A 27,970-nucleotide genomic window follows, 5' to 3' on the forward strand; every position below is an offset into this window, starting at 1 on the left:
AATAACTGCACCATGCTCAAAGGGATATTCAACGTCTGCTTTTTAAATGTTTGTCTACCAATAGGCGCCCTTCTTTGCGAACCATTGGAAAACTTCCCTGGTCTTTGTGGTTGAATCTGTACTTGAAATTCACTGCTAGACTAAGGAACCTTACAGATAATTGTATGTGTGGGGTACAGAGATGGGGTAGTCATTTAAAAATCATATTAAACACTATCATTGCACACAGTATGTCCACACAACTTTTTTGACTTGTTAAGCATATTTTTACTCCTGAGCTTATTTAGTTTTGCCAGTACAAAATGTTTGAATACTTATTGACTTGAGACATTTTAGCTTTTCATTTTTTTTAATTAATTTGTAAACATTTCTAAAAAGACAATTCCCATTTGACATTATGGGGTATTGTGTGTATCTCAGTGACACAAAATCTAAATTTAATCAATTTTAAATTCAGTCTGTAACAACAAAATGTGGAGAAAGTCAAGGGTTGTGAATACCTTCTGAAGGCACAGTATGTACAGTATGTTGTCTTCCACCTTAAGTCAATAATAATTTCCCTGATGTTGCTTTTTCCATATCCTGTGTTTGTCTATCTTCCCACTGTACCAAATCTGGCTGTAATAGATGACAGGACTAGTATGCCATCAGCTACAGGCTGCCTGGTGTTGTCATGGTTCATTAGCATCACTTTTGCAGTGTAAGGAATCTGGTGGAAACACCTCCTTCCTATGACCAGAGTGCAATCCGGACATTCTGAAATGGGGCTCTTGATGACCTTGAATGACCAAATATGAGGTGGAAAAATGTCTCCTAGTTAGCCATTATAGGCTATGCCCTACACACAATCAACCCCTGACCCCCCTCCACACAGACACACACATATAAAGGATGATTTATTGAATGTACCCTTATCTCTGATAGTGATAGAACCTCAGTCAATGGTAACGCCCAACGTGCTTTGGGTGAAAAAGTTAACTTTTTAGTTAACCTGTTTTATTCGGTGTTTGGAAAAAACTTCCCTTTCACCTGTCATATTGTACAAAAGGGGGACTGACAGGCACTTCATGCAGCTTACACAGGGAGGACGAAATAGCCCAACCTGCTTCTTATATACAGTTAAGGACATATTGGACGAGGTGGTATGGGTATGGGCCGGAAGGCTAGGGGGTACAGAGTGGAGAGGGATGTACTGGATGAGCAGAGACTGGAGGAGCTGGCTCAGAGAATGGACTACTCTGACATTCACCCTTCCCTGACCAAGCAGCTAAAAGAGTCCTTCAGGTAAGGCACAGATGGTGTGTGTGTGTGTGAGAGTTTCTGATTTATTGCAAATAGATGTGGTAAATATTTTATGGAAGGATTTAAGCAGTAGGCTTAGACCCACGTGAACCTAACTCCAGGTTCGTATTAAAATAAAATCTAATATTTGTCACATGCGCCGAACACAACAGGTGTAGACTTTACTGTGAAATGTTTACTTACGAGCCCTTTCCCAACAATGCAGTTAAAAATGCATTTGCAAAAAATAAAGGAAATAGTAACAGAATAAAATAACAATAACGAGACTATATACAAGTAGTGCCTGTACAGAGTCAATGTGCAACGCTATGAGGCAGATGAGGTAATATGTACATGTAGGTATGGGTAAAAGTGACTAGGCAATCAGGATAGATAATAAACAGAGTAGCATCAGCGTGTGTGAAAGTGTGTATGTGTGAGTGTGTGTGTCAATATACATGTGTGTGAGCGTATGTAGTGTGTGTATGTGTGTGTTGGAGTGTCAGTGTAGTATGTGTGGGTAGTGAGTGTACATAGAGCCGGTGCAAGAGAGTTGGTGCAAATAAAAAATGGGTCAATGCAAATAGTCAGGGTGGTCATTTGATTAACTGTTCAGCAGTCTTATTGCTTGGGGGTAGAAGCTGTTCAGGAGGCTTTTGGTCCCAGTCTTGGCGCTCCGGCACCGCTTGCCATACGGTAGCAGAGAGAACAGTCTATGACTTGGGTGGCTGGAGCCTTTGACAATTTTTAGGGCCTTCCTCTGACATCGCCTGGTATAGAGGCAGGGTGCTCAGCCCCAGTGATGTACAGGGCCGTACGCACTACCCTCTGTAGCGCTTTATGGTCAGATGCCAAGCAGTTGCCATTCCAAGCGGTGACGCAGCCGATCAAAATGCTCTCAATGGTGCAGCTATATAACTTTTTGAGGATCTGAGGGCTCATGCCAAATCATTTCAGCCTCATGAGGGGGAAGAGGCATTGTCGTGCCCTCTTCACGACTGTGTTGGTGTGTTTGGACCATGATAGGTCCTTAGTCATATGGCCACCGAGGAACTTGAAGCGCTCAACCCGCTCCACTACCCCCCCGGTTCAACCTTAACCCTAACCCCAACCCTAACCTTAACCCCAACCCTAACCTTAACCCTAACCTTAACCCCAACCCCAACCCTAACCTTAACCCCAACCCTAACCTTAACCCCAACCCTAACCCCAACCCTAACCTTAACCCCAACCCTAACCTTAACCCCAACCCTAACCCCAACCCTAACCCCAACCCTAACCTTAACCCCAACCCTAACCTTAACCCCAACCCTAATTTAACGTCCACATCCCGGTTTAACCCTAGCCTCAACCCTGACCCTATCCCTCTTTTGTCTGTCACCCCCTGCCCCCCTTTCCCAGATGTACTGTACCCAGGCTGAAGCGTAGTGTGGTGGGCTGTCTGCCTGTACTCTACTGGCTGCCCCGCTACTCTATCTGGGACTATGGCATGCCAGACCTCATCTCTGGTATCAGTGTGGGCATCATGCACTTGCCACAAGGTACAGTAAGACCACAAACCCATGGGTTTATCACAAAAACACTATTATCCTCAAAAACAACATGCATTTCAATGATCGTAATGTGAACAACCTACACTTCATGTACAGAACATGTACAGACCCAGTGGAAAATAATAGTTGAATGATTTATTGGCTAGTGAGGCTGTTTTAACTAGAATTCTCGATACTCTCTGCAGGTATGGCATATGCATTGCTGGCCTCCTTGCCCCCAGTGTTTGGGCTATACACATCCCTCTACCCTGCATTGGTCTACTTCTTCTTTGGGACGTCCAGACATATTTCCATAGGTAAGTGGACAGAAATATGTAATATGTGATTGGTTGATAAGGAATAGGGTTAACACTAGGGCTGTTACGGTGACCGTATTACCAGTGGTTGATAAGGAATAGGGTTAACAACACTCCCAGTCAGTCCAATTGTTTTTGTGCATACAAATGTACATACACAGATGTCGTTATGTTGTGTTTGTGTGCAGGTACGTTTGCAGTGCTCAGTATCATGGTTGGAAGTGTGACAGAGAGGTTGGCTCCAGACAGGAACTTCCTGGTCATGCTGAATGGGACTAACCTGACTGAGGTGAACATCACTGCCAGGGACTCCTACAGGGTGCAGGTCGCTGCTGCTACCACCGTCCTAGGAGGACTCATCCAGGTCATTAAAAGAATAGAACAGTTAGCTGCTACTGGAAAAAAATGATACAATACAATACAACATAACACAAGACAACACAATATGCTAGACCACGCTTTAATCCAATGCAATCCAATACAACATAACACAAGATAATACAATATGCTACACTACACTTCAGTCCAGTCAATACAATTCAAGACCTATGACACATAGCACAAATCAGGCATTCGTAGCTAATTTATCCTTGCTTTGACTGACAGTAGGAATATGTTGTGTTCGAATGGTCATGCTTCCACTTGTAGGTGGTGCTGGGACTTGTGAAGTTTGGGTTTGTGGGTACCTACCTGTCGGAGCCACTGGTGCGAGCCTACACAACAGCAGCTTCTGCTCACGCTGTGGTTGCTGTGATCGCACAGCTCTTTGGGCTGTCCACCACACGCTTTAGTGGGCCCCTATCACTAGTGTATGTGAGTACCATGTGTGTGTGTGTGACACTATAACTCAACTGACACTATAACTCAACTGACACTGTAACTCAACTGACACTGTAACTCAACTTACACTATAACTCAACTGACACTATAACTCAACTGACACTATAACTCAACTGACACTTTAACTAACTCAACTGACACTTTAACTAACTCAACTGACACTATAACTAACTCAACTGACACCATAACTAACTCAACTGACACTATAACTAACTCAACTGACACTTTAACTAACTCAACTGACACTTTAACACAACTGACACTATAACTCAGCTGACACTTTAACTCAACTGACACTTTAACTAACTCAACTGACACTATAACTAACTCAACTGACACTATAACTAACTCAACTGACACTTTAACTCAACTGACACTATAACTAACTCAACTGACACTTTAACACAACTGACACTATAACTCAGCTGACACTATAACTCAGCTGACACTATAACTCAGCTGACACTTTAACTCAACTGACACTTTAACTCAACCCCAGCACAAAACCCTGAACTCATATACTATTGGTGTAACTCTTGTCCACAGACGCTGGTGGAGGTGTGCTCCAAGCTACCTCAGACCCATCTCCCCACACTGGTGGTCAGTGGTGTATCCATGGTGTTTCTCATCGCAGCCAAGGAAATCAACTCTTTCATCAGCGCCAAACTGCCCGTGCCCATCCCAGTGGAGCTCATCATGGTCAGTTACTAAGATACTCTGTCCACTGTCTCACCGTCTTGTTGATCTACATCCCCTGTCGCTGTCAGTCTCTTCCTTATGTTTCTCTACAAAAATGTATTTTTTCTTTTTCTATTTGGTTGGTCAAAGATACATTTGAACTTCAAATATTTGACATTGGTTATATTCGTTTTGGGTATGTCAGAGATTTCTTTCTTCTGTCGAGTCTAGTTTGTGTTGACAAGTTTTGGCTCCTGCATAGAAAATCAGAAATGTAGAACAATGGCCCTAGTCTGAAACACAAGAGCTGAGTCAACTATATGGGACCATTCCAATGTACTGTATTAGTGTCATACACAGCAGAAACAGGGGATTCATAACTAATGATTAGGCACACTTCTGGCTTCTGATTCACCTAGCCTACAGTATGTTCACTAAATCATTGACGTGATGTTTTCCTGGCAACATTCCCATTATTTGTCCAGTTGTATTGGGAAGATTCTGACTAAGTTTAATTGGAAAGAATGTGTTTCTATTTGGATAAAGATTGTGACTAAGTTGAATTGGAAAGAATGTGTTTCTATTTGGAGAAAGATTGTGACTAAGTTGAATTGAAAAGAATGTGTTTCTATTTTGATAAAGATTGTGGCAGCAACGGTGATATCGTCCTACACCCACCTAAACGACAACTACACAATCTCAGTAGTGGGGGAAATTCCCAGCGGGTGAGTATTTAAAGTGTTTTATTTTTACTCAACTGTGTGTGTGTGTGTGTGTGTGTGTGGGGGGGGGGGGGGATGGATATGTGTTTGTGCGGGTGTGAGAGACAGAGAAACATGTAATAATTATTAATACCTTGTTTGTCTGTCAAGTTGTAATCCTCGTGACTTTATCTTGACCTCTTCTTGTTGACCGCTTCTCTTGCTGATATGTTGTTAATTCTTATTACCGACCCCTGCTGGTTCATGGTTGACACCTCTGGTACTACCCTGACCTAAATATCCTCTGCTTTATTCAGCCTGGCTGCCCCCAGGTTACCTGATGCTAGCCTGTTTGAAGAGGTGATGGGGGATGCGTTTGCCTTGGCTATTGTGGGCTATGCCATCTCCATCTCTCTTGGGAAGACGTTTGCACTAAAACATGGCTACAAGGTGGACAGCAACCAGGTGAGACAGTCCCCCTTATCGTACATTGTTCCAACACCATCAAAGCAACTGAATCCCTCACAATCTACACAAGCTGTACCATCTTCCCATGAATTCATTTGATCTTGTCGCGCCTCATAGGCCATCGTAACTGAACCGGCTCTGCAATACAGTCCAAACAAACCTCTGTCTGTTACACTCACTATACACACACTCACCTCGTCCATCCTCTCCTATCCCCTTTTCACCTGTCTTTCTCCTCTCCATCCCTTTCCCCGCTGTAGGAGCTGGTGGCGCTGGGCCTCAGTAATGCTGTGGGGGGATTCTTCCAGTGCTACGCTGTCTGCTCCTCCATGTCCCGTAGTCTGATCCAGGAGAGTACCGGAGGCAAGACACAGGTGAGAGGAACACTGCGGGACTCCTACTGTGCACCATTCTGAATAGTGTTTGCTATATTAATGCTATAGTCGTGCATGTAAATGCATACACACAACAAATGTGCGAAGGTCATGTAAAAGCAGCATGAATGTATGTTTTGTGACCGATGAAAGATGCATTGATTGCGTGATATCCAATGTCTTTACTCCAGATGGCTGGAATGGCCTCTGCTGTGATTGTGTTGGTGACTGTGCTGAAGCTCGGGCCTCTGTTCCAGGAGCTGCCAAAGGTACGGCTCTACTTCAGCTATGTACTGTATGTGTATGTGGGAGAGTGTGATAGGAGACAGAATGCTGTTTGTATGTATTCTTTCTACATCGTTTATATGAGTTAGTCTATTCAAGTGTTTTTGCGGGTGAAGTATGAGGTTTTGAAAGTGCATGTGCGTTCTATACTGGTTGTAGCCACTCTTACGTTTGTTGGCGTTTCAGGCAGTGCTTGCAGCCATCGTCTTTGTGAACCTGAAGGGCATGTTCAAGCAGTACTATGACATCATCACTCTGTGGAGGAGCAGCAAAGTTGACCTGGTGAGAGGAGAAATGAACTTCCTGATACACATTACACGCGTCTTCTCTTGTTGCGAATATTCGATATAGTTGAATATAATTGAAAAACACAGTGACGCTTTGTTTGCAGGATATCTACATAAGGGCGTCATCACACGTTCATAACCCATACATAACCCATTCATAAGTAGTACATAAGAATGGCCCTGTTCCCAGGTGGTGTGGCTGGTGACCTGGGTATCCACACTGCTGTTCAACCTGGACATGGGCCTTGGTGCCTCCATCACCTTCGCTGTGCTCACTGTTATCTTCAGGACCCAGCTGTAAGACTGCTCTTCCACTTCTTCAACACTGCATAGTTTTCATGTGGCTGTGTTTTACAAACAAATCAAAAAGCTCAGCATCAACAGGTGCCAGGTGGCAATTCATTCTTGGCACTTTTAAACAGATCTTTCAGGCCAAAGTCAGTGATTGATTAAAAAAGTGGAAGCCAAAAACCAACATTTGATAAAGAATTCAGAACAACAAAAACGGCATCCATTTAATAGTTATACAGTAGCTCTGACTGAGAACTGGAGTGCTCTGGTGGTGAGCCAACCCTGCTGTCCTCTCTTCCAGCCCGAAGTACTCAGTTCTGGGACACGTTCCAGGGACAGAGCTCTACTTGGACATGGAGACCCACAGAGAGGTGAGAGACCAGAGAATAGAATCATTCTATTTCTATGGGTGAGACAGTAGACCTTGGGAGGCAGCAGGAAGAGAGGTAGGGGTGGCCCAGTCAGTGGGTAACCATAACCTTGTCATTTGTTTGTTTGTTTGTGTGTGTGGCAGGTGAGAGAGGTCCCTGGCATCACTATCTTCCACTCCTCTGCCACCGTGTACTTCGCCAATGCTGACCTCTACCTGGAGGCTCTAAAAGGAAAGGTGCCCTTTTCCATACAACTCTGACAGTGACACTCATTTGCACTTCATGTGATACTCATTTGCACCTCATGCTCTACAGGATGTCGAAAGCGTTCCCCATTCAAAGGCACACATACACAATCCAGTTTCCAGGGGCACAACTTTGGTTTTAGAAGTGGATATATATTTTAGAATATATATATTTTTTAATCCAGTCGGATAAACACTCCAAACAGCCTACCCGACCTCTCAGAGGAGTCCGCATGCGCCTAAAGCACACTGTTGCCACGTTTCGTAACACATTCCAATGATAAAACTGAGGGGGACAAAAATGCAATTTCAGAATATGGGGGGACATGTCCCCAGTGAAAGTTGCTTCCCTGCATGTCTCAAGGCTTACAAATCCTTCTTTAACCTGTCTCCTCCCCTTCATCTGCACTTACTGAAGTGGATTTAACAAGTGCCATCAATAACGGATCATAGCTTTTACCTGGATTCACCTGGTCAGTCTATGACATGGAAAGAGCAGGTGTTCTTCATGTTTTGTATACTCAGTGTATAGGGAATAGGGTGCCATTTGAGACGCAGGCCTTGTGTTTCGTGACTGCAGGCCTATATTTGGAGCATGTGTTGGACGTGACGATAACAGATGGAGTGTCTGTGTCTTAGAGTGGGCTTGATATCAGCAAGATGATCATTTACAAGAGAAGACAGGAGGCCAAGCAAAGACGCAGAGACAAGAGAGCTGAGAGGAGAGCTAGGAGGGAGGCCAAGAGACAGGTGAGACACTGTCGAACCACCATTCATATACATTTGAATGACAAATTCCAAACTACTCAGGAATCCTTCTGGACATGCACGAACTTCTACAGTAGAAATCTACGTCATATCTCAACTAATCTATGCATTATTTAGTTGACAGACAGCCTTGGTGCTGCTCTTTCTCTATGTCTTCATAAGGTGGGTTTTACAAATGTGTTGTAAACTAACGTGTTGTCTGTGTGTGGACTGTGCAGAAGCATGCTCTGAGAGCCGCAGAGCAGAAGACAGGGGTTTTCTCCGTAGAGGAGGCGGCGGGGCAATGGAAGGAACCGGGGGGCGGAGATGGAGACAGGGAGGAGTCACTGGGAGACGGCCAACGAGGTTGGTGCGGCCGCGAGAACGGCACCGTGTTCGTCATGCCAACAACGCCCCGCACGCCCGATGACCAATGCAGCTGGGAGTACCTGAAGGGCAGTAAAGACCCAGACTGTGCCACCCTGGGGGCAGTGTCGGAACTGCAAGACGGGGACACCACCACTCTGGGGTCCAGTAGTGAGGATACCCTGAGCCGGGAACTGGATAAGGTCTCCATGGGATCGCTGGGCAAGTGGACCTGGGACATCCACTCCATCATCCTAGACCTCTCCACGGCTAACTTCATCGACACCGTGGCCATCAAGACCATGAGAAATGTGAGTGGGTGATGATGACGGCATGGAAATGATGACATACGAGAGATGGCCTTGTATTGCGAGAAGAAAATCAGGAATGTAGGCGCCCTCAATGAAATAAAAATATTAGGATGACAACGGTTTGGTAGGTCGAGATAAAAAGTTTAGGATGTTAAAAGCGGAAAAGTACAGAAGTGCTTATCCTCCTGTCCCGTTTTGACAGATATTCCACGACTTTGGTGAGATTGATGTTACTGTCTACATGGCTGGGTGCCAGAGTAAGTAACCCCACTATCTTTAGCTAATACACGAACAGCTCATTAGTTTGAATAGGACGTGTAAATAACTCTTACTTGTTCAATCCAGTGTCTGTGGTAGAGCAGTTAGAGCTGGGAGGGTTCTTCTCGGAGTCGATCACTAAAGGACGTCTGTTTGCTACTGTCCATGATGCTGTGCTGCACTGCCTTGGCCACCAGGGAACATCAACGCCCAGCTATGAGTATTCTCTGGTGAGAGATGTGCACATCTACAGTTCAATAGAAGATACAATATGGAAGACTGTATATTGCTTTGAACAAATGAACCATGTCTGTAAATATGTCATTGCAGGAGATGCAGTGCAGCACCAAACTCTGAGGACCCTTACTGAAGTCTGACGTCTCTGTATATTTTATTTTATGGGGCGGGCCCCTATCCTTTTGAAAAGTGACTTTCAATTGGGAATATAGTATACAGGTATATACTGTGTGTATATATATATATATATATATATATAATATATATATATATATATATATATATATATGGTAATTATAATGAAATCATGTATTTTTCCCTACAGCAAGTTCAGTATGAAATCTTACAATGTATCAACATTTCAATAAAATGCTTAATGATTAAATAAATCCCTACAAAAAATGAAAGGTACACTAAACCCCAACATAGGGTTATAAAACTACTGATAATTTATCAAAGTTTCCGAAATGTTCGGTAATTTTGGTATTTAACAGGTAATCTCTGGTAATTCACATTTACATAACTTTTCTAAAATGCATATATATGTAATGTATTTTTTTTAAATATCTTTGTGTGTTCATATTGTCTACAGGTTTCTAGTGGATAGACCATATGATTCAAGAGAAAACAGCCCAATTAATGAAAAAAAGCATCTAATCAACAATGACCTCATTTCCAATTAACTCTGCAACTCTTCCAACTTTTGACTTTTTTCACAACTACCAAGTTTGGCTCCAAAACACATATTGACAGAGTAAAATAAGTAAAAGTGGGAAAAAATGTAAGGATATTATATGCTGAAACCCTCATATTATACACCAACGGTATTCACTTAGTTTATGGGTTATATTTAGGATAATGTTTTACAGCTTAATCATTTAATATATTTAGGATTTTTAAACAGTTGGAAAGTCTTAATTTATATACTTTACATTTAATGAAATTTCAATAAAATCCTGAAAGTTTTTATGGGTGTGACAGTGTTGTCACGAACAGCTTTGGCAATTGGCCTCACTCGCTCCTCTGTGACTCCAATGAAATGAGAGAAATAACTCTCTATAATTCAAAATCTAAAGTAAACTTTATTTAGAGCAGAGGAAAGGGATTCAGTGCATTTTGAAACAAATACCAAACAAGGTGAACAACACAACGTGGAAAGTGAAAAATATGGAATAAATAAGTAATAAATAATGTCCTTCATGTCTTAAAGTAATGATAGATTGTTGTTTCTCTTTGCTTCTTTGAGCTGTTCTTGCCATAATATGGACTTGGTCTTTTACCAAATAGGGCTATCTTCTATATACCACCCCTACCTTGTCGGAACACAACTAATTGAAATGCATTCCAGGTGACTACCTCATGAAGCTGGTTGAGAGAATGCCAAGAGTGTGCAAAGCTGTCATCAAGGCAAAGGGTGGCTACTTTGAAGAATTTAAAATATATTTTGATTTGTTTAACACTTTTTTGGTTACTACATGATTCCATGTGTTATTTCATAGTTTTGATGTATTCACTATTATTCTACAATGTAGAAAATAGTCAAAATAAAGAAAAACCCTTGAATGAGTATCTGTGTCCAAACTTTTGACTGGTACTGTATATACATAAAGAATGTAGAATAAATAAACAAACTAACAAATAAATAAATGAAGTAAATTTACGCAACACTTAAATAACATTTAACATGCTTCATCACATGGATGGGGGGGTCTTTGGGTGATGACAGACATCGCCAAGCTAAAGAAAAACGTGGATCACAGCTGACAGTCTATAAAGTCGTCGATGGCCATCTTTATCATGACACACTAAAAACCTGTACAAAGTCTAACCTAACAGCTCATACGAAGGTATGTACATGCAAGTAGTAGCATGGTCGACCCCCACCCCTCCGCAATGTGTGTATCAGAGCGTCAGTCTCACAAAAAAATGTAACACGAATATTTTGTGACACACAGAAGGTAAAATTGTGCATAAGTATATAATGTAAACAAAGTTTGGAAGTATGCATAAATTCAGCTGAGGAAACACAACTAATAGTGAACAAACAAGGACATCTGAACAACAACATTAGACCCCTTCTCAGTTGCATAAATCCAAAGTGACCACAGTCCCTGAATATCAAATATCTCTCTATGTACTGGCCGCAGAGGTGTCGTCATGGGAGGTTGTGCACAGCATGGCAGAGTCAAGTTAGGTTAGGTTGGGGAGGTGGGTAGTGGGGTATCTTTGTGGTAGCTTTAGGCTGAAGAAGAGGGGTAGGGGAGGTCTAGGCCCACTAACTACATTGTCTGGACCACCCATAACTCTTCTGAGATTGGAACTAGTGTAATTAGTGGACCTAAGGTGAGGTCATTGTTTTTCGGTTTCTAGGCTACAGCAGTACAGCTACAGTTCCTGATGGGAGTCAGCAGTTTGCAGTTGTTCAGGGCTGGGCTGAGACTGAGGCTGCTCCCCCTCTTCCTCGTCCTCTTCCTCGTCCTCTTCCCCCTGCTGTGACACCAGCTGCTGGTAGCGAGCCTGGCGCTGGTAGTCTGGGTCGATGTTGATCCAGTTATTGGCCACCCACTTAGTGCCACGGGTGACCACACAGCCGCCGTGCAGAGAGTACTCATCCTGCTCCCCCACCCAGCCTGTGTGTAACAGAGAGCAGTAAGTACAGTATGTGTATTCAACAGCAGCTCTGATAACAGCAGAACTGATAACTACCATGTGGACTAGTAGGTGGAATCTCTTTGAATGTGTTTCTACAACAGTGGGCCTAACCTTCATCAAAACTAAATAGACTTCAGTTTTTAAATAAGGACTTGAACATCAGTGAATGAATGAAATGGGGTCAATTGCTATGTGTGCACAATAAGTTGAGTAGCCTGTCTGAGGGGCAGTAATTAAGCTGTATTAGTGTGTTTATATACTGAACTAAAATATGAATGCAACAATTTCAATGATTTTACTGAGTTACAGTCAAAAGGAAATCAGTCAATTTAAATAAATTCATTAAGCCTTAATCTATGGATTTCACATGACTGGGCAGGGGCGAATTCAGAGTGAGTTTTTCCCCACAAAATAGCTTTATTACAAACAGAAATACTCCTCAGTTTTATAAGCTATCCGGGTGCCTGGTGTCAGACAATCCCGCAGGTAAAGAAGCCGGATGTGGAGGTCCTGGCCTGGCATGGTTACACGTGGTCTGCGGTTGTGAGGCCGGTTGGATGTACTGCCAAAATCTCTAAAACGACGTTGGAGGTGGCTTTTGGTAGAGAAATGAACATTATATATTATTTGGCAACAGCTCTGGTGGACATTCCTGCAGTCAGCATGCCAATTGCGCGCCCCCTCAAAACTTGAGACATCTGTGGCTTTGTGCTGTGACAAAACTGCAGATTTTAGAGATGCCTTTTATTGTCCCCAGCACAAGGTGCACCTGTGTAATGATCATGCTGTTTAATCAGCTTCCTGATATGCCACACCTGTCAGGTGTATGGATTATCTTGGCAAATGAGAAATGTTCACTAACAGAGATGGACACAAATTTGTGAACAAAATCTGAGAGAAAGAAGCTTTTTGTGCGTATGGAACATTTTTAGGATCTTTTAGTTCAGCTCATGAAACATAGGACCAACACTTTACATGTTGCGTTTATATTTTTTGTTCAGTATAGAAGGGGCGTGGTATGTGTGAGGGAGTACTGTGTACAGTCTGTACCTTGTCCGTCAGAAAGGTAGTTGTACCAGAACACGGCTGTCCCTTTAGTAGGCTTTACCCTCAGGTTGCTCCTATCACAGTTCTTCCTCGTGTCCATTAGATCCACATTGTTCTGGATCAGAGACTGAAAACACAATCACTCATTAATACCGTTGAGAAAAACATATCGGTACACATACCTATACACCGACAAACAAACAAATGTTTAATATAGATACATCTCTACAATTACATATAGATTTTGTTAACGATATATCGTATTGTTTTGACAATATCGCAATATTATCTTTGCGCTAGTTGGCTATACCTGAACTAAAACTCCAGGATTTTTCCTTCATAGCTTGTCCTCCATCTTCTTTTTTAAATAGGGAGCCAATTTATTTTCAGCACTTTTATTTCCATGACTGATCAAAACGTGTTTTCTCATGCTCTCTCATCCCTCTGCAGCAGACATATGGTTAACAATATGTTTGGAACGTTGAATCGCAATAAAATCAAAGTATCGGATCGCAATCCAAATAGAATTGCAATACATATCGTATCGGCACGTAAGTATCGTGATAATATCGTATTGTGAGGACCCTGGCAATTCCCAGCCCTAATATAAACACATAAGAACACACACACACACAGAGACCATAACGCACCACTTCCTCATAGGTCCTGTTGTCTGCCACAGGGAACGCGGTCTCCCCGCCCCCCTCAACAGAGTTCAGGTAGAAGAGAACAGTGATGTACCTGGGTGTGCAACACACACATTTAATACGGACACATACTGGAACACACATCCGCACCATGGAAATGTAAGTCTTAGTCACAAACTACCTGATATATTGATATGTGCTAAGTTACAAAGCCATCCACCACAGTCTATCACATCCACCTAAAGTACACAGACGTTACACTACATTATCACTCAATCTAACCGTTTTAATCTGAAGGGTGTCTATACAGACTCTCCCCGATACAGCATTGTCAAAACAAGGCCAAGGACAAGGCGCTGGCTGACTCAACACAGCTCTCTCTCACCTGCAGGAGGTCTCGAAGGGTGTGGAGGTGTTGGCAGCGAGGCGCGTGTGTGTGCAGGCGGTCTCAGGGTAGACAGGGCCGCTGTCGTGGTGGGCGTGGTAGTGGCCCCCCTGCTCATAACGTACCACCTGGAGGGGCTCACTCAGGTCCACCAACGCAGAGGGCAGCCGGGTCAGACGGGCCACCCTACGGAGGACAAAGGGAGGGGGAGAAAGAGGGACAAAAATCCTTAACATCAGATTCTGATAACCTTGGCCATGGTGTTTGACTCCAACCGTTTATTAATGTGTTTGAACATACTTGGCTTTGTCCACATTTGGAGAAAGGATTCCTCTATGCCACTGTTTTTATCAGATAAAGCAACACCTCATGGCACAACGCTTCTCCCCTATTTGAGCTAGATATTTTGTGTGTATGTATTGAGAGTGGGGCCAGTGGAGAGAGAGAGGCCAGTGGAGAGCGAGAGAGAGGGGCCAGTGGAGAGAGAGAGACCAGTGGAGAGAGAGAGAGGCCAGTGGAGAGAGAGAGAGGGAGGGGGGCCAGGAGAGAGAGGGGGGCCAGGAGAGAGAGGGGCCAGGAGAGAGAGAGAGGGGCCAGGAGAGAGAGAGAGGGGCCAGGAGAGAGAGAGAGAGAGAGAGAGAGAGAGGGGCCAGGAGAGAGAGAGAGAGAGAGAGAGAGAGAGAGAGAGAGAGAGAGAGAGAGAGGGGCCAGGAGAGAGAGACAGAGAGAGGGGGGCCAGGAGAGAGAGAGAGGGGGGCCAGGAGAGAGAGAGAGAGAGAGGGGCCAGTGAAGAGGCCAGGGCAACAGTTGACAATGATGTTCTCCTCACCTCTTCTTGAGGTCTCGGAGAACCTGGTGTGCCCCCTGTCCCTGGTACAGCCAGGTGTGTCTGCTGTTCCTGACCAGCTGGCTGCTCTTCACCCCGCGCTGCTGCAAGAAACGCTGGAACGCATCACTGCCCAGACGCCTGAACTCCTCCAGGCTCAGCAAGCCTAACACAGACACAAAGATGTCACTTACAGGCACAACGTGGGTCACATACAAACACAGATATCCAATAGGAGCAGCCTGAAAAGATTAGCTCTGTATGCATAGAGACAGAGGGGCCTAACTATCAAAGAGGCCCGTGCCGAGAATGACAGTCTCTTACCGTTACCGTCAGGGTCAGCCTTCAGTCCAGCATAGATCTCTTTCAGATTCTCTGGTGTCAGCCAGATCCCATCCCTCACTCGTGAATGTGTCAATATCTGTAGAAGGCCCAGGAACATGCATAAATCACACATAAAGAAGATAATACAATACATGTTTATTGATCCATTATAAAGGAACAAAATAAACTGATACATTTGCTGCCCCAGTACCACCACACTATGATTAATGATGTGTGTTCACTCCACTCAGTGGCCTTGTGGTTAGAGTGTCCGCCCTGAGAGCGGAAGGTTCTGGTTTTCGTTCCCTGGCTGAGTCACACCAAAGACTGTTAAAAAATGGGACCCGATGAGTCTCTGCTTAGCACTCAGCATTAACACGAGAACAACTGGGCCTCGAGGGACCCCCCCTTCAAGCTAATGAGGAGTCATTCTGACTCCAACACTAACAGTATAATTAATAAATGTCATATACGCTATTGCAAAAATAAGGTAACATTATAATACTTTTTTTTCTAACACAATAGCATTTTCATTAGTTTATGTTACTGTAAGGTGTTACTTTTAATGTAAAAACAAAAACATTTCAGTGCTCAATTTTATTTGTGGAGTGCCTTTGTTACAACAATGAAAGGGAAAGCATGTGTTGGAACACAGTAACAGCTTCTTTCAATAAAGACAAAATCAAAATACCTCAACCACCAAGAAGCGCGATCAGCAAGAGGCGCGGTCAAATGATGAAAACATCAGTAGCCTAAACAGCATTATAAGTGCCAAGTGTGCGTGATAAATAGTGAAAATCAGCACAACAGCAAAAATGGCATTATAATGAATAGAAGTGTGGATATGACAGCAGTAAAAAAAGAATAAATGATTGTCAGCTCTTGCTCACATGGTGTGCATCTTCTCGCAATGGCATCAGTTGTTATCGCTTTTCCTAACAGTCAACACAAATCTTCGCCACTTTCACTTGCTTGACACACTTAGCACAAACACGTCGCTTGCAGGCAACACAGGTGTCTTGGATTCTGGTCTTAGTGCATCTGGCCACCTGGCACTGTCTCCTCCCCGGGAGTTGTGCAGACAATTGTTAATCAACAGCGATGTCGTCTCCTGGTTTGTAACATGTAATGCGGTTCTGTACAAACTAGTTCCGAAACGTTGGATACCATGGCGAATGTCTGTTTTCCAGGTGTTGCGTTCTTGTTTTTTTGTCATAAAAAAAACGGAGGTAACGCTAAACCGATCCCGTGACATGGTTTCTCCAAAGAAAGTACTGGTCGACCGATTAATCGGCATGGACAATTAATTAAGGCCGATTTCAAGTTTTCATAACAATCGGTAATCTGCCTTTTTGGATGCCAATTATGGCCGATTACATTGCAATCCACGAGGAAACTGTGTGGCAGGCTGACCACCTGTTACGCGAGTGCAGCGTCAGAAGGACCTTGTGGCTGCAATGAGCCAAGGTAAGTTGCTAGCTAGCATTAAACTTATCTTATAAAAAACAATCAATCTTCACATAATCAGTAGTTAACTACACATGGCTGATGATATTACTAGGTTAACTAGCTTGTCCTGCGTTGCATATAATCAATGCGGTGCCTGTTAATTTATCATCGAATCACAGCCTACTTCAGCCTACCCAAACGGGTGATGATTAACAAAAGCGCATTCGTGAAAAAAAGCACATCCGTTGCACAAATGTACCTAACCATAAACATCAATGCCTTTCTTAAAATCAATACACAGAAGTCCCAATCTTCGCTCTCTCTCTCCCGCTACTCTCTCCTCTTCCATCCTATCATCTCTTCCCTCTGCTCAAACCTTCTCCAACCTATCTCCTGATTCTGCCTCCTCAACCCTCCTCTCCTCCCTTTCTGCATCCTTTGATTTTCTCTGTCCCCTATCCTCCAGGCCGGCTCGGTCCTCCCCTCCTGCTCCGTGGCTCGACGACTCACTACGAGCTCACAGAACAAGGCTCCGGGCAGCCGAGCGGAAATGGAGGAAAACTCGCCTCCCTGCGGACCTGGCATCCTTTCACTCACTCCTCTCTACATTCTCCTCTTCTGTCTCTGCTGCTAAAGCCACTTTCTACCACTCTAAATTCCAAGCATCTGCCTCTAACCCTAGGAAGCTCTTTGCTACCTTCTCCTCCCTCCTGAATCCTCCTCCCCCTCCCCCCCCCCTCCTCCCTCTCTGCGGATGACTTCGTCAACCATTTTGAAAAGAAGGTTGACGATATCCGATCCTCGTTTGCTAAGTCAAACGACACCGCTGGTCCTGCTCACACTGCCCTACCCTGTGCTTTGACCTCTTTCTCCCCTCTCTCTCCAGATGAAATCTCGCATCTTGTGACGGCCGGCCGCCCAACAACCTGCCCACTTGACCCTATCCCCTCCTCTCTTCTCCAGACCATTTCCGGAGACCTTCTCCCCTTCCTCACCTCGCTCATCAACTCATCCTTGACCGCTGGCTACGTCCCTTCCGTCTTCAAGAGAGCGAGAATTGCACCCCTTCTGAAAAAACCTACACTCGATCCCTCCGATGTCAACAACTACAGACCAGTATCCCTTCTTTCTTTTCTCTCCAAAACTCTTGAACGTGCCGTCCTTGGCCAGCTCTCCTGCTATCTCTCTCAGAATGACCTTCTTGATCCTAATCAGTCAGGTTTCAAGACTGGGCATTCAACTGAGACTGCTCTTCTCTGTGTCACGGAGGCTCTCCGCACTGCTAAAGCTAACTCTCTCTCCTCTGCTCTCATCCTTCTAGACCTATCTGCTGCCTTTGATACTGTGAACCATCAGATCCTCCTCTCCACCCTCTCCGAGTTGGGCATCTCCGGCGCGGCCCACGCTTGGATTGCGTCCTACCTGACAGGTCGCTCCTACCAGGTGGCGTGGCGAGAATCTGTCTCCGCACCATGCGCTCTCACCACTGGTGTCCCCCAGGGCTCTGTTCTAGGCCCTCTCCTATTCTCGCTATACACCAAGTCACTTGGCTCTGTCATATCCTCACATGGTCTCTCCTATCATTGCTATGCAGACGACACACAATTAATCTTCTCCTTTCCCCCTTCTGATAACCAGGCGGCGAATCGCATCTCTGCATGTCTGTCAGACATATCAGTGTGGATGACGGATCACCAGCTCAAGCTGAACCTCGGCAAGACGGAGCTGCTCTTCCTCCCGGGGAAGGACTGCCCGTTCCATGATCTCGCCATCACGGTTGACAACTCCCTTGTGTCCTCCTCCCAGAGTGCTAAGAACCTTGGCGTGATCCTGGACAACACCCTGTCGTTCTCCACTAACATCAAGGCGGTGACCCGATCCTGTAGGTCCATGCTCTACAACATTCGCAGAGTACGACCCTGCCTCACACAGGAAGCGGCGCAGGTCCTAATCCAGGCACTTGTCATCTCCCGTCTGGATTACTGCAACTCGCTGTTGGCTGGGCTCCCTGCCTGTGCCATTAAACCCCTACAACTCATCCAGAACGCTGCAGCCCGTCTGGTGTTCAACCTTCCCAAGTTCTCTCACGTCACCCCGCTCCTCCGCTCTCTCCACTGGCTTCCAGTTGAAGCTCGCATCCGCTACAAGACCATGGTGATTGCCTACGGAGCTGTGAAGGGAACGGCACCTCCATACCTTCAGGCTCTGATCAGGCCCTACACCCAAACAAGGGCACTGCGTTCATCCACCACTGGCCTGCTGGCCCCCCTACCTCTGAGGAAGCACTGTTCCCGCTCAGCCCAGTCAAAACTGTTCGCTGCTCTGGCACCCCAATGGTGGAACAAGCTCCCTCACGACGCCAGGACAGCGGAGTCAATCACCACCTTCCGGAGACACCTGAAACCCCACCTCTTTAAGGAATACCTAGGATAGGATAAAGTAATCCTTCTAACCCCCCCCCCCCCCTTAAAAGATTTAGATGCACTATTGTAAAGTGGTTGTTCCACTGGATATCATAAGGTGAATGCACCATTTTGTACGTCGCTCTGGATAAGAGCGTCTGCTAAATTACTTAAATGTAAATGTAAATGTAAGTATATTTTTTTAAACCTGCATATTTAGTTAAAATAAATGCATGTTAGCAGGCAATATTAATTAGGGAAATTATGTCACTTCTCTTGCGTTCAGTGCAAGCAGAGTCAGGGTATATGCAACATTTTGGGCCACCTGGCTTGTTGCGAACTGTGTTTCTTCCTAACAAAGACCAAAAGACCACCAGGTACAACCCCAAAGCCGCAAACACTGGCACCCTCATAGATATCATCCTAACCAACGTGCCCTCTAAATACACCTCTGCTGTTTTCAACCAAGATCTCAGCGATCACTGCCTCATTGCCTGCACCCGTAATGGGTCAGCGGTCAAACGACCTCCACTCATCACTGTCAAACGCTCCCTGAAACATTTCAACGAGCAAGCCTTTCTAATCGACCTGGCCCTGGTATCCTGGAAGGATATTGACCTCATCCCGTCAGTAGAGGATGCCTGGTTATTTTTTTTAAATGCCTTCCTCTCCATCTTAAATAAGCATGCCCCTTTCAAGAAATTTAGAACCAGGAACAGATATAGCCCTTGGTTCTCCCCAGACCTGACTGCCCTTAACCAACACAAAAATATCCTGTGGCGTTCTGCATTAGCATCGAACTGCCCCCGCGATATGCAACTTTTTAGGGAAGTTAGAAACCAATACACACAGGCAGTTAGAAACGCCAAGGCTAACTTTTTCAAACAGAAATTCGCTTCGTGCAACTCCAACTCTAAAAAGTTCTGGGACATTGTAAAGTCCATGGAGAATAAGAACACCTCCTCCCAACTGCCCACTGCACTGAGGATAGGAAACTCTGTCACCACCGATAAGCCCACTATAATTGAGAATTTCAATAAGCATTTTTCTACGGCTGGCCATGCTTTCCACCTAACTACCCCTACTGCATTCAACAGCACTGCACCCCCCCACAGCTACTCGCCCAAGCCTCCCCCATTTCTCCTTCTCCCAAATCCATTCAGCTGATGTTCTGAAAGAGCTGCAAAATCTGGACCCCTACAAATCAGCTGGGCTTGACAATCTGGACCCTTTCTTTCTAAAATTATCTGCCGAAATTATTGCAACCCCTATTACTAGCCTGTTCAACCTCTCTTTCGTGTCGTCTGAGATTCCCATAGATTGGAAAGCAGCTGCTGTCATCCCCCTCTTCAAAGGAGGTGACACTCTTGACCCAAATTGCTACGGACCTATATCCATCCTACCCTGCCTTTCTAAGGTCTTCGAAAGCCAAGTCAACAAACAGATTACCGACCATTTCGAATCCCACCGCACCCTCTCCGCTATGCAATCTGGTTTCAGAGCTGGTCATGGGTGCACCTCAGCCACGCTCAAGGTCCTAAACGACATCGTTACCGCCATCGATAAGAAACAATACTGTGCTGCCGTATTCATTGACCTGGCCAAAGCTTTTGACTCTGTTAATCACCACATCCTCATCGGCAGACTCAGTAGCCTTGGTTTCTCAAACGATTGCGTCGCCTGGTTCACCAACTACTTCTCTAACAGAGTTCAGTGTGTCAAATCGGAGGGCCTACTGTCTGGACCTCTGGCAGTCTCTATGGGGGTACCACAGGGTTCAATTCTTGGGCCAACTCTTTTCTCTGTATACATAAATGATGTCGCTCTTGCTGCTGGTGAATCTCTGATCCACCTCTACGTAGACGACACCATTCTGTACACTTCTGGCCCTTCTTTGGACACTGTGTTAACAACCCTCCAGACGAGCTTCAATGCCATTCAACTCTCCTTCCGTGGTCTCCAACTGCTCCTAAACACAAGTAAAACTAAATGCATGCTCTTCAACCGATCGCTGCCTGCACCTGCCCGCCTGTCTAGCATCACTTCTCTGGACGGTTCTAACTTAGAATTTGTGGACAACTACAAATACCTAGGTGTCTGGTTAGACTGTAAACTCTCCTTCCAGACTCACATCAATCATCTCCAATCCAAAGTGAAATCTCGAATTGGCTTCCTATTTCGCAACAAAGCATCCTTCACTCATGCTGCCAAACATACCCTCGTAAAACTGACCATCCTACCAATCCTCGACTTCGGCGATGTCATTTACAAAATAGCTTCCAATACCCTACTCAACAAGCTGGATGCAGTCTATCACAGTGCCATCCGTTTTGTCACCAAAGCCCCATATACTACCCACCACTGCGACCTGTACGCTCTCGTTGGCTGGCCTTCGCTTCATAATCGTCGCCAAACACATTGGCTCCAGGTCATCTACAAGACCCTGCTAGGTAAAGTCCCCCCTTATCTCCGCTCACTGGTCACCATAGCAGCACCCACCTGTAGCACGCGCTCCAGCAGGTATATCTCTCTGGTCACCCCTAAAGCCAACTCCTCCTTTGGTCGTCTCTCCTTCCAGTTCTCTGCTGCCAATGACTGGAACGAACTACAAAAATCTCTGAAACTGGAAACACTTATCTCCCTCACTAGCTTTAAGCACCAGCTGTCAGAGCAGCTCACAGATCACTGCACCTGTACATAGCCCATCTATAATTTAGCCCAAACTACTACCTCTTCCCCTACTGTATTTATTTATTTTATTTATTTTGCTCCTTTGCACCATATTATTTATATTTTATCTCTGAACTTTCTTCAAACTACAAATCTACCATTCCAGTGTTTTTCTTGCTATACTTTATTTACTTTGCCACCATGGCATTTTTTTGCCTTTACCTCCCTTATCTCACATCATTTGCTCACATTGTATATAGTCTTATTTAAAAAAAAAAATTATTCTACTGCATCATTGATTGTATGTTGTTTTACTCCATGTGTAACTCTGTGTTTTTGTATGTTGTCGAACTGCTTTGCTGTTCCGAGGCAATTATCGAGGTGATTATCAACTGGGCACGGCACCTTCCACTGTCGGGAGATGGAGCAGAGCAGGATATACTGTCAGGAGAAGGAGGCAACGGGGGAAAATATTATTTTTTTAAATGACATGCACTCCTAAAACTGGTTATAACTCCAGTTCCATTTGTGATTTTAAGATTTTAACAATGGCAGTGTGTTATATAGACTTATTTAGGAAAAGTCAAAGACGAAGGGGGGAATGACTTTAAAAATGACAGAGTAATATATATTTTTATTCATGAGCAGTCAAAATGACTGCTTTAGTGGTTCTAGTGTTAAAGAGATAAATTGGGGTTGAGGCCCTACGATAGACTAGCGTCCTGTCCAGGGGGTGTACTACATCAAACAACCTCACGCTACAGAAACAGGATATAGGCTCCTGCTCCTATGAGCCGTTCAGGCTCGCACGTATGCAAGACTGACTACTTACTTACTTCATGCTGCTCACAGACACACATCCTCGTTTGCCCACCCACACACCTCCTGGAGTTGTAGCTGTCCGTCCTGGTTGAGGTCTAGCAGGTTGAAGATCTCCTCAGGGCTGAGGTTGAGCTGCTCCGTCAGCTCCTCCTGTCCCTCAGGCACCATCACCTGGCTCTCCATCAGGCCCTTCAGCTCGGCCAGCTGCACCACCACACGACACTCCTCTTCAGACAGGAACCCTGGGATCTCTGGAGAGAGAGACACACCATAAACACCCGTTTGAACGCATGCACGCACCCAAACACACGTATGAGTGCACGCACGCACACACTTACACAAACACAGACACACGTATGAATGCACACTCGCGCGCTCACACACACACACACACACACACACATTAGACTTCATACACAATGTAAACACAGAACCTTGGAGAGCAATGACAGCATCAGCCACTAACATGGTGCAGAGGGGTGCAATGCAGAGCAGAAGTTTAGTAGAGAGTGCTCTCACCAAAGAGCAGGGGCTTCAGACTCAGGGTCCGCATCTCATGCACATTGCCTGGCACCAGTGACAACTTCTGGACATGGCCCACCTGTGAAAAAATAACACTGACTATAACTTCACACCATCAAGATGGCACGGAACACACCATTCATATAGAAGCAAAGCACAACAGACACTAGCCCACCGCTGAACCGTATAGACTACTACTGTCTGTAAGGTTAAGCTCTGGGCTAAACAGAGACAGAACTTCACAGGCATCCTTATGCCTTGATCACACCGATAGCGTCATTTCGCAAAATATTACACACCATCATCTGGATCTGTGTGCAAGAAAAGTTCAACATTCACCTTCTGCTACCATTTCTGTCAAGCCGTATTCTTCTACAGTTTGACGCATACGTTCAATAAATCCAACGTCTGCACCACACAGAACGCACCTCAGCTGCCTCTGCAATGCAATTCTGTTGAAGTCGGAAGTTTTCATACACCTTAGCCAAAAACACGAGTTTAAAATGTATTTCACAATTCCTGACATTTAATCCTTGTCAAAATTCCCTGTCTTAAGTCAGTTAGGATCACCACTTTATTTTAAGAATGTGAAATGTCAGAATAATAGTAAAGAGAATGATTTATTTCAGCTTTTATTTCGTTCATCTCATTTCCAGTGGGTCAGAAGTTTACATACACTCAATTAGTATTTGGTAGCATTGCCTTTAAATTGTTTAACTTGGATTAAACATTTCGGGTAAACTTCCACAAGCTTCCCACAATAAGTTGGGTGAATCTTGGCCCATTCCTCCTGACAGAGCTGGTGTAACTGGGTCAGGTTTGTAGGCCTCCTTGCACACACACGCTTAATCAGTTCTGCCCACCAATTTTCTATGGGATTGAGGTCAGGGCTTTGTGATGGCCACTCCAATACCTTGACTTTGTTGTCCTTAAGCCATTTTGCCACAACTTTGGAAGTATGCTTCGGGGTCATTGTCCACTTGGAAGACCCATTTGCGACCAAGCTTTAACTTCCTGACTGATGTCTTGAGATGTTGCTTCAATATATCCACATAATTTTCCTGCCACATGATGCCATCTATTTTGTGAAGTGCACCAGTCCCTCCTGCAGCAAAGCACCCCAACAACATGATGCTGCCACCCCCGTGCTTCACGGGTGGGATGGTGTTCTTCGGCTTACAAGCCTCCCCCTTTTTCCTACAAACATAACGATGGTCATTTTGGCCAAACAGTTCTATTTTGCTTCATCAGACCAGAGGACATTTCTCCAAAAAGTATGATATTTGTCCCCATGTGCAGTTGCAAACCGTAGTCTGTCTTTTTTCCGCCTTGCTGAGCAGCCTTTCAGGTTATGTCGATATAGAATTCGTTTTACTGTGGATATAGATACTTTTGTACCTGTTTCCTCCAGCAACTTCACAAGGTCCTTTGCTGTTGTTCTGGGACTGAGATGCACTTTTCGCACCAATGTACGTTCATCTCTAGGAGACGAAAGGCGTCTCCTTCCTGAGCGGTATGATGGCTGCGTGGTCCCATGATGTTTTTCTTGCGTACTATTGTTCGTACAAATGAACGTGGTACTTTCAGGCGTTTGGAAATTGCTCCCAAGGATGAACCAGACTTGTGGAGGTCTACCATTTTTTTTCTGAGGTCTTGGCTGATTTCTTTTATTTTCCCATGATGTCAAGCAAAGAGGCGCTGAGTTTGAAGGTAGGCCTTGAAATACATCCACAGGTACACCTCCAATTGACTCAAATTATGTCAATTAGCCTATCAGAAGCTTCTAAAGCCATGACATCTTTTTCTTGAATGTTCCAAGCTGTTTAAAAGCACAGTCAACTTAGTGTATGTAAACTTCTGACCCACTGGAATTGTGATACAGTGAATTATAAGTGAAATAATCTGTCTGTAAACAATTGTTGGAACAGTTACTTGTGTCATGGACAAAGTAGATGTCCTAACCGACTTGCCAAAAGGATAGTTTGCTAACAAGAAATTTGTGGAGTGGTTAAAAAACGAGTTTTAATGACTCCAACCTACATGTATATAAACTTCGGACTTCAACTGTACTTGAATGTACTTCTGGTGTACCAAAATGTAAAACCTTGTCGGTGTGATCAAGGCATTAACTCACCCTTATGCCCTCTAGGCGTGGAAGGTACATGTCCTGCTGAAAGCCAGAATCTGTCTGTTGCTGATTGAACTCGGGGGGCTTGTGATGATTGCTTCCACCGCTTGCCTCGTCCCTGTTCGGGCTGGCCAGTACGTCTCCAGGGCTGTTGTTGTAGTGCACGTAGAGGAGTAGCGCAATGACATTGATGATGTATACATGGAAAAAGACCATCACCACCATGAAGTAAGAGCGGGAGCACACGTTGCTCTTCTGCAACGGGACCCGCTCTCGTGGCATAGGGGGTAGGGTTGGTAATGGAACGGCTTCATCATGTTCATCACTGTCGTCGCAGTCCTGTGGTTCAATCATTTTTGACCTGATATGATGATGGACCATAAGCTTATCACTGGTTTGTTGTTCTGAGTACCTTTTTGACCCTGGTACCGAGAAAGACGTCAATTGACGTGTTAAATAATGCAGTCAGTTCTCTCTGGCAGGCTACGTTAAGTCATAAAAGTTACCGCATGAGTGCACAATCCATACTGTCCAGACTCAATCATCATCATTGCATAGTCATACAACCCACATTCTCCGTTACAGTACCTGTCAACTAGCTAGTTAATGTTATTATTTTCTGTAAAATAAATCAATAAGCGACGAAACGTGAAGCTTGGTGGTACTTTGGTTGAATTCACAGTAACGTTAGGTAGCTACAGACATCACACTTACAGGAGGACTGCATCCAACGGTTCTTGTTTATGTTGCGGTTTCAGCAGTCCGTGCTGCGTACCTCCAAAAATAGAGGGAAAAGAGCCATATCAAAAGGTGTGCGATTTATACATTCGAAGGTTTTTGGTGCAGTGATCATCTATTAACATTGAAAAAAATAATAATATGCGTCCGACCTCTCATTTCTGCCACAAATATCTTCGTGGCGTTTGTTTTGAGACGGACAACACGCCATTCCCCTGACAACTACTGTACACTACTATGTTGCTAGCAGCACTAACGATAATGTCACCTCTCTATGGTAATACAAAACCTTAAAAATAAAAGCCCGCATTTCAAAACATTGCAAGGTGGTTAACTCATTCAAAATATACAGTATGTAACGGATAATTAATGAATGGAAAATAATGAGCGTTGTGTTCCACAACGCGCTAGCGGAGTGGTACTGACCTTCGGAGGAGTTGCATTATTTTCCAGAGAATGCATCGAGCCTCGAGTTGAATATGACTTTTATACCATGGCTATAATTTAACACATTTGACACTATAAACGTGTTCATTCAAATGTTTTCATATTTAACATAATTTATTTAAATACACATACATATACAGTACCAGTGAAAAGTTTGGACACACCTACTCATTGCAGGGTTTTTCTTTATGTTTTACTATTTTTTACATTGTAGAATAATAGTGAAGAAATTACAACTATGAAATAACACATATGGAATCATGTAGTAACCAAAAAAGTCTTAAACAAATCAAAATATATTTTTTGTTGTAGATTCTTAAAAGTAGCCACCCTTTGCCTTGATGACAGCTTTGATCACTCTTGGCATTCTCTCAACCAGCTTCACCTGGAATGCTTTACAGACAGTTGACTGCTTTTCCTTCATTCTGCGGTCCAACTCTTCCCTAACCATCTCAATTGGGTTGAAGTTGGGTGATTGTGGAGGCCAGGTCATCTGAAGCAGCACTCCATCACTCTCCTTCTTGGTCAAATAGCCCTTACACAGCCTGGAGGTGTGTTGGTTCATTGTCCTGTTGAAAAACAAATGATAGTCCCGCTAAGCACAAACCAGATGGGATGCCGTACTGTATCGCTGCAGAATGCTGTGGTAGCCATCCTGGTTAAGTGTGCCTTGAATTCTAAATAAATCACTGACAGTGTCACCAGCAAAGCATCCCCACACCATCACACCTCCTCCTCTACGCTTCATGGTGGGAACCACACATGCAGAGAGTAATGATGTACTGTTGTTTCTCTTTGCTTATTTGAGATGTTCTTGCCATAATATGGACTTGGTATTTTACCAAATAGGGCTATCTTCTGTATACCACCCCTACCTTGTCACAACACAACTGATTGGCTCTAAGGCAATAAAATGGAAAGAAATTACACAAATGTACTTTTAACAAGACACACCTGTTCATTGAAATACATTCCAGGTGAATACCTCATGAAGCTGGTTGAGAGAATGCCAAGAGTGTGCAAAGCTGTCATGAAGTCAAAGGCTGGCTACTTTGAAGAATCTCAAATCTGAAATAGATTTTGATTTGATTCCGGGCTCTGGCTGGGCCACTCAAGGACAATTCTGTGTTGTCTTGGCAGTGTGCTTGGCGTCATTGTCTTGTTGGAAGGTGAAACTTCACCTCAGTCTGAGGTCCTGAGTGCTCTGGAGCAGGTTTTCATCAAGGATCTCTCTGTACATTGCCCTGTTCATCTTTGCCTCGATCCAGACTACTTTCCTAGTCCCTGCCACTGAAAAACATCCCCACAGCATGATGCTGCCA

At 44.4% G+C, this 27,970-nt stretch overlaps 2 protein-coding genes across 3 annotated transcripts; one reads left to right on the forward strand and one right to left on the reverse strand.

Annotated features, from left to right (window-relative positions):
- The first annotated feature begins 898 nt into the window (after positions 1-898).
- On the forward strand, positions 899-11,156 carry slc26a6l1 (solute carrier family 26 member 6, like 1). Its single transcript, XM_014132723.3, has 19 exons — positions 899-1,284; positions 2,683-2,822; positions 3,020-3,130; positions 3,319-3,494; positions 3,779-3,943; positions 4,517-4,669; positions 5,291-5,373; positions 5,667-5,814; positions 6,078-6,191; positions 6,383-6,460; positions 6,663-6,758; positions 6,954-7,060; positions 7,356-7,425; positions 7,569-7,661; positions 8,310-8,420; positions 8,657-9,094; positions 9,297-9,351; positions 9,440-9,582; positions 9,683-11,156. The coding sequence occupies exons 1-19, from the start codon at positions 1,145-1,147 to the stop codon at positions 9,707-9,709; spliced, it is 2,448 nt and encodes an 815-aa protein (XP_013988198.1). The 5' UTR covers positions 899-1,144; the 3' UTR covers positions 9,710-11,156.
- p4htmb (prolyl 4-hydroxylase, transmembrane b) lies at positions 10,652-26,673 on the reverse strand. Of its 2 annotated transcripts, XM_045691557.2 has the most exons (11): positions 26,628-26,673; positions 26,178-26,238; positions 25,470-25,885; positions 23,333-23,414; positions 22,874-23,064; positions 15,471-15,567; positions 15,150-15,312; positions 14,321-14,506; positions 13,939-14,029; positions 13,292-13,415; positions 10,652-12,219 (listed from the first exon to the last, which is right to left on the reverse strand). In XM_045691557.2, the coding sequence occupies exons 2-11, from the start codon at positions 26,188-26,190 to the stop codon at positions 11,975-11,977; spliced, it is 1,608 nt and encodes a 535-aa protein (XP_045547513.1). In that variant the 5' UTR covers positions 26,191-26,238; positions 26,628-26,673; the 3' UTR covers positions 10,652-11,974. The 2 variants fall into 2 exon arrangements, with proteins under 2 accessions (XP_045547513.1, XP_045547514.1); XM_045691558.2 differs by lacking the exon at positions 26,628-26,673 and having other exon boundaries at positions 26,178-26,617.
- Positions 26,674-27,970: the final 1,297 nt, after the last annotated feature.

Source organism: Salmo salar, chromosome 12 (assembly GCF_965601325.2).
Source record: "Salmo salar chromosome 12, fSalSal1, whole genome shotgun sequence".
Taxonomy (NCBI): domain Eukaryota; kingdom Metazoa; phylum Chordata; class Actinopteri; order Salmoniformes; family Salmonidae; genus Salmo; species Salmo salar.